The 9,388-nt window shown below is 51.3% G+C and overlaps 1 protein-coding gene across 1 annotated transcript in view; it reads left to right on the forward strand.

Moving 5' to 3' along the window:
- LOC104121810 (microtubule-associated protein 4) overlaps window positions 1–9,388 on the forward strand; it is a 163,549-nt gene that overhangs the window by 31,220 nt on the left and 122,941 nt on the right. The window contains exon 2 of the mRNA XM_035889476.1: window positions 1,182–1,438. Coding sequence (XP_035745369.1) covers window positions 1,201–1,438 — 238 coding nt within the window. The 5' untranslated portion in view covers window positions 1,182–1,200. The remainder of the gene's footprint in view (window positions 1–1,181; window positions 1,439–9,388) is intronic.

The raw sequence follows: 9,388 nt of genomic DNA on the forward strand, positions 1-9,388 counted from the left end.
GAGGGCCCTTCCAGCCCCGGCCAGGCTGGGATCCTGTGAAATTGCTTTGTGCTTCCCAACCTGGGCCAAAATTAAAGGAGGCCGAGGTTACCGTAGCAGGAGCTGTAAGTGTGCCCACTTAGGCACTAATGGCCCCTTACGCTTCGGGTTTTGAAGAGCTCCTACCAGGCAATTCCTGCAAATGGCTGACGCGCACGATGGGAGCTTTTGGTGTCTGCGCCGTTTCGATGGTGTCGGGCATCCAGAACAGTGGCGCGGCTCGGAAGGAAACGCCCCTTTGGTCAATCGGAAGCGGTGGGGTTTGCTCCTATAAAGTCCCTTCAGTATCTGTCGGCTGTTGTTCCTAATAATAACAACGTCAAAAGGATGAGACGTGAAAAAATACACCCATAAACTACGCTGGATTTGTTAGGCCAGGCTGAAAGCTTTAGCTGTGAAACGGAGGAGTCTGGGTCCATTTTCTGTTCAGGGCCAGAAGTTAAACTGAATGCTGAGAATACAAACAGGGAGGGCAAGGGAAATGGTGATTCCTTCTATGTTGTTCCCAATTTATTGCTTTATGTATAACGTGTACCTGCGGACGTCGCTGTGTTTTTTCATGGAAGCATTATTAAAACTTCACCTTCCAGCCCGAATCCCAGGGCTAGAGTGGGTTTGTCGGTATTAGCAGGGTTCGCTGAGGACAGAAACAAGCCACAGGACCCTATCAGGGGGATGGAAAGCATCGCTGATGTATACATCAGAGATTATGCAAAACCCTAATCTCCATAGGGGAGGCTGGGTGGAGTCCAACCCAAGACCTAAATTCCCTTGCGTCATTTGTCTCTCTGCTGAGGATATGTGATTAACTTGCAGATCCGGGGCAAGGCAGAAACCAATGGAAGGTTGGGGTTATGCTGGCTGGGTACTGGGGGTTTTCTTTTTTTCTAAGGTTCTGATAAAACATCACATGCAACGCAATGTCCCTGTGTTAAAGCCTGGCTTAGGTGATCTAGCTCTTCGTTTCTGCACTGGTGTGGGGGTTTTGTGAACATTTGGGAATTTCCACGTGCTAATGCGAGCGTTTCCTCTTGTGTGATGGCGCAGGAGGGCACGCAGTTGCCAACATCGAACTCTGAGTGAACTTAAAAGGTCTCTTATTAAAATGCTGTTTTCTTTTTCTTCCCCACATCGCTCTTCAGGTTGCGAAGGTGCTAAAGCATGGCTGACTTGGATCACAACCTCAGCCTGGCGGATGCTCTGACAGAGCCACCTCCCGAGATTGAGGAAGAAGTGAAAAGGGACTTCATTGCCACTCTGGAAGCTGAGAAGTTTGATGACGTGGTTGGGGAAACAGTAGATAAAACAGACTATGTTCCCCTGCTGGACGACGATGATGCAAAAGCCGGGAGCCAGGAACCCAAAAGCAAAGCCCATGCGGACGGTATTCAGGTGGAACGTAAGTGTCTGAAGCCCAGGACCGCAAAGCTGAATCACTTAAGCGTTAGAGAACGCTTTTGCTTATCCTACTATTGTGGCTGGAGAGCTGCTTGGCAGAAAAGGACCTGGGGGTGTTGGTCGCCAGGCGGCTGGATAGGAGCCAGCAGGGTGCCCAGGTGGCCAAGGGGGCCGGCCCAGAGAGGGCGAGCGGGTCTGGGGAGGGGTCTGGAGCCCCAGGCTGCTGGGGAGCGGCTGGGGGAGCTGGGGGGGTTCAGCCTGGAGCAGAGGAGGCTGAGGGGAGCCCTCATCGCTGCCTACAACTGCCTGAGAGGAGGGGGGAGCCGGGGGGGTCGGGCTCTGCTCCCAAGTAACTAGGAATAGGATGAGAAGAAATGGCCTCAGGTTGCCTCAGGGGAGGTTGTGATTGGAATTTAGGAAAAATTTCTTCACTGAAAGGGTTATCAGGCATTGGAACAGGCTGCCCAGAGAGGTGGTGGAGTCCCCATCCCTGGAGTTGTTAAAAAAATGTGTAGACATGGCACTTTGGGACATGGTTTAGTAGGCATGGGGGTGTTGGGTTGACGGTTGGACTTGATGATCTTGGAGGTCTTTTCCAACCTTAATGATTCTACGATTCTGTGATTGCTAGGCCTGCCAAAACAGGGCTTCGGGATGTTGCTGGGTTTAGTCTGAACAACTTATTTTAGAAGCAGAGGTTTCTTGCTTTTCTGCTCTGCCTTCTGTTCGGTTCTTCAGCCCGTAAAGCAAGCGATCCCCACTAGGCTGTTATTTATGTGAATATTTTGTGGGCTGCCTTGGGCTTCTCGGAGCAAGCACCGTCCAAAGCGTGTGACTGCTTTCTGTCTCAAAATAGTGGAACTGTGCAGGATTTGGTAACCGCCACTCCGGGTAACGGCAAGCGCAGGGTGTGGAGGTCGATGACTTGGTGCTGCTGGCGAGGGCCGCGGGTCGCCGTCTTCATAAGCTGTTGGTGAGCTTCAGACTCGAGGGTTTAATACCCAAAGCTTTGCTCCTCCGCTGATCCCAGAGCTTGCTTGCTTTGAATTCTTGCTGCACGCGTGCCCTGGCTCTGTGCCTATACAGTGCAGTGTGGTGCTGTCTCTGCTGGTTATGGACATTTCCTAGCCCAGCTGATGTTTATTGGTGTTAGTAGCTTTATCAGAGCCTACGTGGAAAGGTTTGAACAGATTCTTGCTTCCCTAGCTGAGTAAAAAGGCAAACAGTGAGATGTGGGGGTCATCCCTTGGGTTTCTTTCTCAGCAAACATCGAAATTCTTCGTGTCTTTGCCTGGGTGGTGTCCCCCCCCCCCAGCCGAGTGGGGCTGGTCACCTTGATTATTTTCTTATTTATTTGGCCTTGATCTATGCTATGTAAAAGAAGAAAACCTTTGCTCCTAGGCAGGTAACCTGGTGATTGCTTTCAGGAGAAAGGTTTTGTTTTGTTTTTTTTTTTTTCTTTTTTTGCCTTCAATCTTGATGCTCATCAGTGCTGATGAGAGCGGGGTGTGCAGAAGAGCCGTCATGATCACAGGAGCTCCAGGACAACAGAATGGGGAATTAGTGGGGATTTCTGCTCTGTTTAGGGCACTTATTTGCAGAGTTCAGAAGCGTATCAGGTGCCCTGTGATACAGTAAATGTAACTTTGAATTCTCCATGCTGACATAGCTCATTACGTGGGAACAGAAGGATGGACATGGGCAAAGGGGTTACAAAGCTCTGGTCCATTCATATGTGTTTTATTTTATTTGGTTACAGTACCTCTCGTGGCAAGTGGTTTATATTTTTAGCACTGCGGAACCAGGAGTAACAGAGGAACACGAGGGCTTGGTAACACGGTTTAAGGATGTTTTAAAATTATGCTTGGTTCTAGAAGTTACAGATTCTGCACCAGAATTGCTCATGTTATCATTATATAATTATATATATTATATATGTTATCATTATATATATATAATCATTATATAATTATATGTGTTTTTTATATATATATCTCTCATTATATAATATTGCTTTAAAATAAAAGCTCCTTGAGCTGGGTCCTCCCCAGACCTGTATCCCTCCAGCGCTACCCTCATAACTCACCATTTCAAATAACTTTGGGTTCCTGAAGCCAGTGTAACGAGGCATTTGGGGTTTACATAGTGATTAAAACTCGCCTCGTGAGAAAGCTGCCAGTTCCTGCATGCAGAACCGAGGCCGAGATAGCGGGGTGCCAACGCGGGCTCCCTTTGGGCCAGGCTCCTCACCTGCACCTCCTGGCTCTTCCTCCCCCCGGCTCCCCGGTGCCTCCCCTGGCTGCACAACCAGTTGTTGGCTTCCGCAGAGCTTGTTTCCCTCCTACATGGCAAGGGGGGGGGATTCCGTTTCTTGTTCTTGGTTTGGAGATTTGCTTTTTTTCCCTTTTTTGGGATAGCTGGCGGACCGTTACGAGCAGTATCTAAATCTTTGGCAAGACGAAAACAAGACCCTCCCTGAAGAGAGTGGAGAGCTTGCTTGCCTCGGGTGCGTAAGATGTTTCCAGTGTTCCCGCCTCGGACCAGGAGGCGACGGGCTACCAGGCTCCGCCGTTTCAAACAGCACTGGTTACTACGGGCCAGCCCTCGGATTTGGTCCTGTTATGTCTTGATTTGCTTCATCGGTTTTTCCCATGAGGCGATATTTTCTCCTGTGAGATTTTGCCAATGTTTAGAACTGCTTAAAAAAAAATTATAGTAAAGCTTTTAATGCACTTGCTTTATTGAGGCTATCGAGTAAATGAGCCCGGGCGAGATATTGCAGGGTCCTGACGGGGGTGTTGGGTTTTGTTCTTGTGCGGGGCTTGGAGTGTAATGTGGAGGGGAAGGGACGGGACTGCTGTGCGAAAGGCAGCAAGGGTTCTACATCCCCGGCTCCAAATATGACTGCAGAGAACTTTGTTTTCCCGAGGGAGAAGGGCAGCTTTCATGGATCAGGCTTTTCAGCCCCTGCTTGTTAATTTATTTATGTTAAAAGGCACGAATGTGTTCAGACAGCACTGTCTCTGCTGCTGAGATTGCCTTTCCCCAGTCAGAAGAGGTTTAGTCATACGTCCCGCCAGGCTCTGGCTATCCTCTTGCTGCTCAACATTTTCCTTTCACTTCTTTCCTAAAGCCAGGAGCCAGATGAGACAAGTTTAAGGATCGGATGGGGGGGCCCCATCGTGGACCTGGGTGAGCCACGTGAGTACAGAGAGGTGGGGAAGGAGAGATGTGACGAGCAGTTTTGTGGCCACCTACAAATTTGTCTGCGAATAAAGCCCTAAGAACAGTTAACTACCTTAAAATATCGCTGGAAAGGCATCGCTTAAGCGGAAAGGGGTTTACTCTTTCTAGCACCTGGCTGGAGATCATAATTTGGCAAATTCCGGGGTAATCCTCTTAGGACACCGTGGGCTTTACGTAACGCTGAAGGATGGCTTCGGGTGCGTGCTACGCTGGGCGCAGCTCGCTTTCCTTATCGGTTCCGAGGAATTTAGAGGATGCTGTGGAGCTTCCAGTTAAAGTCACGAGGCTGTAGTGGGCATTTTCGTTGGGGTGCAAGGGACACGCACCCTAAAGCACGAAGGAAGAGGTGTTTGGGTGGGAGCAAGTTCCAGCCGAAGGGCAAACACCGTGCTTTGGAAGCTTAGAACGGGCTGCGGCGCTCCTGCGAAATGTTTTTGCTCAAGACAACAGGACGAGGGGGAATGGTTTAAAGCTGCGCCAGGGCAGGTTTAGGCTAGACATTAGGAAAAACTTCTTCCCCGAAAGGGCTGTCAGGCTCTGGAAGGGGCTGCCCAGGGAGGTGGTCGAGTCCCCATCCCTGGAGGGATTTAAAAGAAGGATGGATGAGGTGCTGAGGGCCAGGGTTTAGTGGTGGGATGGCAGGGTTGGGTTAAAGGTTGGACCCAATGATCTTAAAGGGCTTTTCCAACCAAAGTGATTCTGTGATTCTATAAGCGAGGACCAATGGCGTTTCAGAAACGTTTGGTTGTGCTGTTGCTGAGGAACTGCGTCCAAAGCCAGGTCCGTGGCGTAGCTCCTCGTGGCCGCCTACTCAGTAAATGCACGCTCTGCGTTCTTGCACTCGCTCTGTTCCAAACTTGGGGGTGAATCTTTGTATACGTTCTTTTTTTTTTTTTTAATAGGGAAGCAAATACTGAGTGTGGCGTGTGTGATAAAGTTCTTTTCATTTGCTATTGGCAGGGGCTTTGGGGCTTTCTTCAGGCCCCTGCGTCGCCACAAGATGGCTCTGCTGGCGCTGCGTGACACCGCTGGACCGACGCCGTGGAGTCGGCCGGCCTCCCCAGTCTGGAAGCAAAGCGCAGCTCCGGAGCCTGAAGCCCAAGGCCAAAGCACAGCCCTTCCCTTCCCTTCTCTCTCCCTTCCCACGCCAGGAGCAAGCGGCTTCCTTGCAGCAGGCAGCAGGCTGTGCTTTTGCCTTTAAACACTTGGTCATGCGTGAAGTTGAGGATGGAGGATGTTCCGTGTAGCCCAGCGTTTCAGGGGGATTTAACCAAGGCAGCGAACGGTGTTAAGAGACTTGCATTTTTTATTTCATACTATATATTGAACACCTTCTCCCTCTGGAAGTGTCTCCATCCCCATTCCAGCCCCGACACTGTCCAGACCTCAGGGTGGTACAAATCCCGGCGTTGCCTTTCCGTGCATCCGCGGGCCTGGAGCGTGGTCGGAGCGCACAAGGTCTTTAATCCACCCATGTTCCTTGCAGCGGGTTTCTGTCGGGCGCTTGCTAACCAAACATTAAACACAGCCGAGACCCCCCCCGGCGCTGCCGGAGGTGCGCTCTGAAGCCGCGTGCGTTGCGTGCTCTGCCCCGGATTTCGGCTGCTTTCCCGGCATCGCACGGCCCGGCTGCAGGAGCTGCAGGTTCGTTTCGCCGTAGGGCCTGGTACCAGCCGTCTGTGGGGAGCCTATCTCGGTGGGAGGGTGGGGGTTTTTGTGGTTTTTGTTTAAAACATTGATTAAATTATAAAGCTGCCCAGACCTTGGGCTGAGTTGCTTAACTACGTGAGACACCTCTGTTCTCTTAAGGAGGAGGGAGTGCCCCAAGCACTGTCTTGGTAAGCCAAAGTGGTCTTGAAACTTTTTCTGTGCTTTATGAAATAAAGCGGTGAAATTAAATCTCGTTGTTAGAGTTTACAAAGCAAAAAAAAAAAAAAACCCAATACATTTTTTTCTAGCTCAGTTGCCTTATGCTGATTTAGCTCCATCCAGGTAATACTGGTGCTGAGTTAGTGACCTTCCCTTGGGCTTCTCTGACACCTACTCATCTTTGGATCAGTCCTGCCATGGGCAGCCAGTGATCAGCCAACCTTCACGCTTCAGATTCCTCTTTTGGAAGCAGCGGTGTGAAGGTGTGATGGGGGCAGAGGGACCTGGGTGGAAATGGCTGTGGCTCCTTGTCCTGCTCTTGGGCACCAGACCTACCTTGCGGCTGTGCTCCTGTTAGCACCGTCGGCTGGCACGCGCGTGCTTCTGAAAGCCGGGCCGTCCCCCAAACACAGACCCAAGCAAGCATTGGCTTCCCTTTGAATTCGCACTCTCCTTAAGTCTCACGCTTAGAGAGAGAAGGCTGAGAATCCAAACCAAGCCTTTGTCACTGTCCTGGTTTCGGCTGGGGTAGAGTTCATTTTCTTCCCAGTCGCTGGCATTTTGTGGTTTGGATTTAGGATGAGAAGATTGGTGGTAACACACGGATGGGTCAGTTGGTGCTGAGCAGGGCTTACACCGGTCAAGGACTTTTCAGCTTCCCCTGCTCTGCCAGGGGCACATGGAGCTGGGACAGCCGACCTCAACTGGCCCAAGGGCTATTCCGGATCATATGATGTCATGCCCAGTATAGAAACTGGGAGGGTTGGCTGGGGGGCAGTGATTGCTGCTCGGGGATGGGCTGGGTATCGGTCAGCGGGTGGCGAGCAATCGCATTGTGCATCACTTGTTCTGTGTATTCTTTTATCATCATTATTATCATTATTATTTTCTCTGCCCTTTCTGTCCTGTTGAACTGTTTTTATCTCAAACTATGGGTTTTACTTCCCCCATCCCACCGAGGGTGAGCGAGCGGCTGTGTGGTTGCCAACTGGGGGTTAAACCACGACAGTGATACTGGAGTGCCAGAGAGCAAGCAACACTCCACGCCTTTTTCTTCTTTTTTTGTGATTCTGGGAGGTGATGAGCATGACTGCCGTTCAGAAGCCGTTTTGAGACAGAAAGTTCAGAGGAGAGCAACAAGGATGATGGGGGGACTGGAGCATCTCCCCTAGGAGGAAAGGCTGAGGGAGCTGGCCTTGTTCAGCCTGGAGAAGAGAAGGCTGAGAGGGGATCTCATCACAATATCTCAAGGGTGGGGGTCACCAGGACGGAGCCAGACTCTTCTCAGAGGTGCCCAGCGCCAGGACAAGGGGCCATGGGCACAAACTGAAGCACAAGAGGTTCCAGTTGAACGGGAGGAAGAACTTGTTGACTGTGAGGGTGCCCGAGCCCTGGCCCAGGCTGCCCAGGGGGGCTGTGGAGTCTCCTTCTCTGGAGATCTTCAACCCCCGCCTGGGCGCTGTCCTGTGCCCCCTGCTCTGGGTGAGCCTGCTTGGGCAGGGGGGTGGGCTGGGTGAGCTCCGGGGGGCCCTGCCAGCCCCGGCCAGTCTGGGATTCTGTGTGAATGGATACAGCTTAAGCTACTTGTTCAAGAGTTACCAGCTGGTTTGGGCTGTGTGGCATTCTGGTTTTCAGCATTTTTGTTCCTGCTCGTTTTTTTTTGTCTGAGCTCCCTGCAAAGTTGCGTTCAACCACCTCTGCACCCCCAAAGGTGTGCTAGGATGATACAACCTGCAAAATGACCCTCGTCCATGAGCCGTCCACCCCACCCTGGCCTGCCGAGAGCTCTTTTTCCTTTTTGCCCTCTGGTACCCCGTGCCTACGGCGGAGGAGGCTGCAGGTCCGATGGTGGGAACGCGCTCCGTTGTGGTTCCGCTCCCACGTGCGCTGCGCCAAGTCGCTCCTGGGGATTAGGGGTTTTTTTAGATTGGCACTGTCCATTTGCTTGAGATTATCGGTTTAGCGAATGCTGCCTTTAAATTTGTTTATATAAAAACAATCCTTTGATCCACAAGCCAGATGCAAATACGATCTTGTGATTCTGATGAGGATTATGTAGTTACAACATCTTGACATGGTTTTGGCTTTATGCAATTTAGAATATGAGGGGGGGAGGAGACCTGGCCCTGAGAAGATTTCTGGGTGCTCAACGCTCGCACACAAGCTAAAAGTTTGGTTTGCTCCAAAGGAGCTGACCTTCAGAGGTATAAAAGCTACGAATTCTGGGGGGAGTTGTTTGATTTGACCTCGTTTTCTGCAAGCCTGTCTTCCAAAAAAGCAAAAGGTGTGAAGGAAACCGCTTTGCCTGCTTTTCGTCCTTCCCAAGAAGCGGAGCAGGAAAGATGTGGCGTTTCTGCTGCTTCTGCTCATTTGGGAACCCGCTGTTGAGCCTAAGATCTTCTTTAGACTTTGCCTGGTTAAGTGTTGGACTTGGTGTGCTCAGCCAAGCCAGGGTCTCTCCATGCACGGGCGCCGGTGCCCTGCTTATCCCTGCCTGTTTGCAGAGCTTTTTGAGGAGGTTAAAAGCTGTTGCTTGCAGGTTCCTCTTCCGTTCTGGTAACTGGAGCTTTTTCCGATTGCTTCCCACCCGGTGGCTTTGTTGGCAGAGGAGCAGCCTCTGCACCCAGGGAAGAGCAGCCACTGTGGTGCTACTCAGCGTGTGGAGAGCGAGAGGAATGCTGCCACGGCTTTAACCTGTTTTTTCCCCCCTAATTCCTGTGCCATCGAAGCAAATGGAGGATGTCAACACACGTGTCTTTGTGGTGGTTTGACCTGGGCTGGATGCCAGGTGCCACCAAGCCTCTCTATCGCTCCCCGCTTCAGCCGGCCAGGCGGG

The sequence above is a fragment of the Egretta garzetta genome, unplaced genomic scaffold (genome assembly GCF_000687185.1).
Source record: "Egretta garzetta isolate BGI_Z169 unplaced genomic scaffold, ASM68718v1 scaffold912, whole genome shotgun sequence".
NCBI classification, from domain to species: Eukaryota; Metazoa; Chordata; class Aves; order Pelecaniformes; family Ardeidae; genus Egretta; species Egretta garzetta.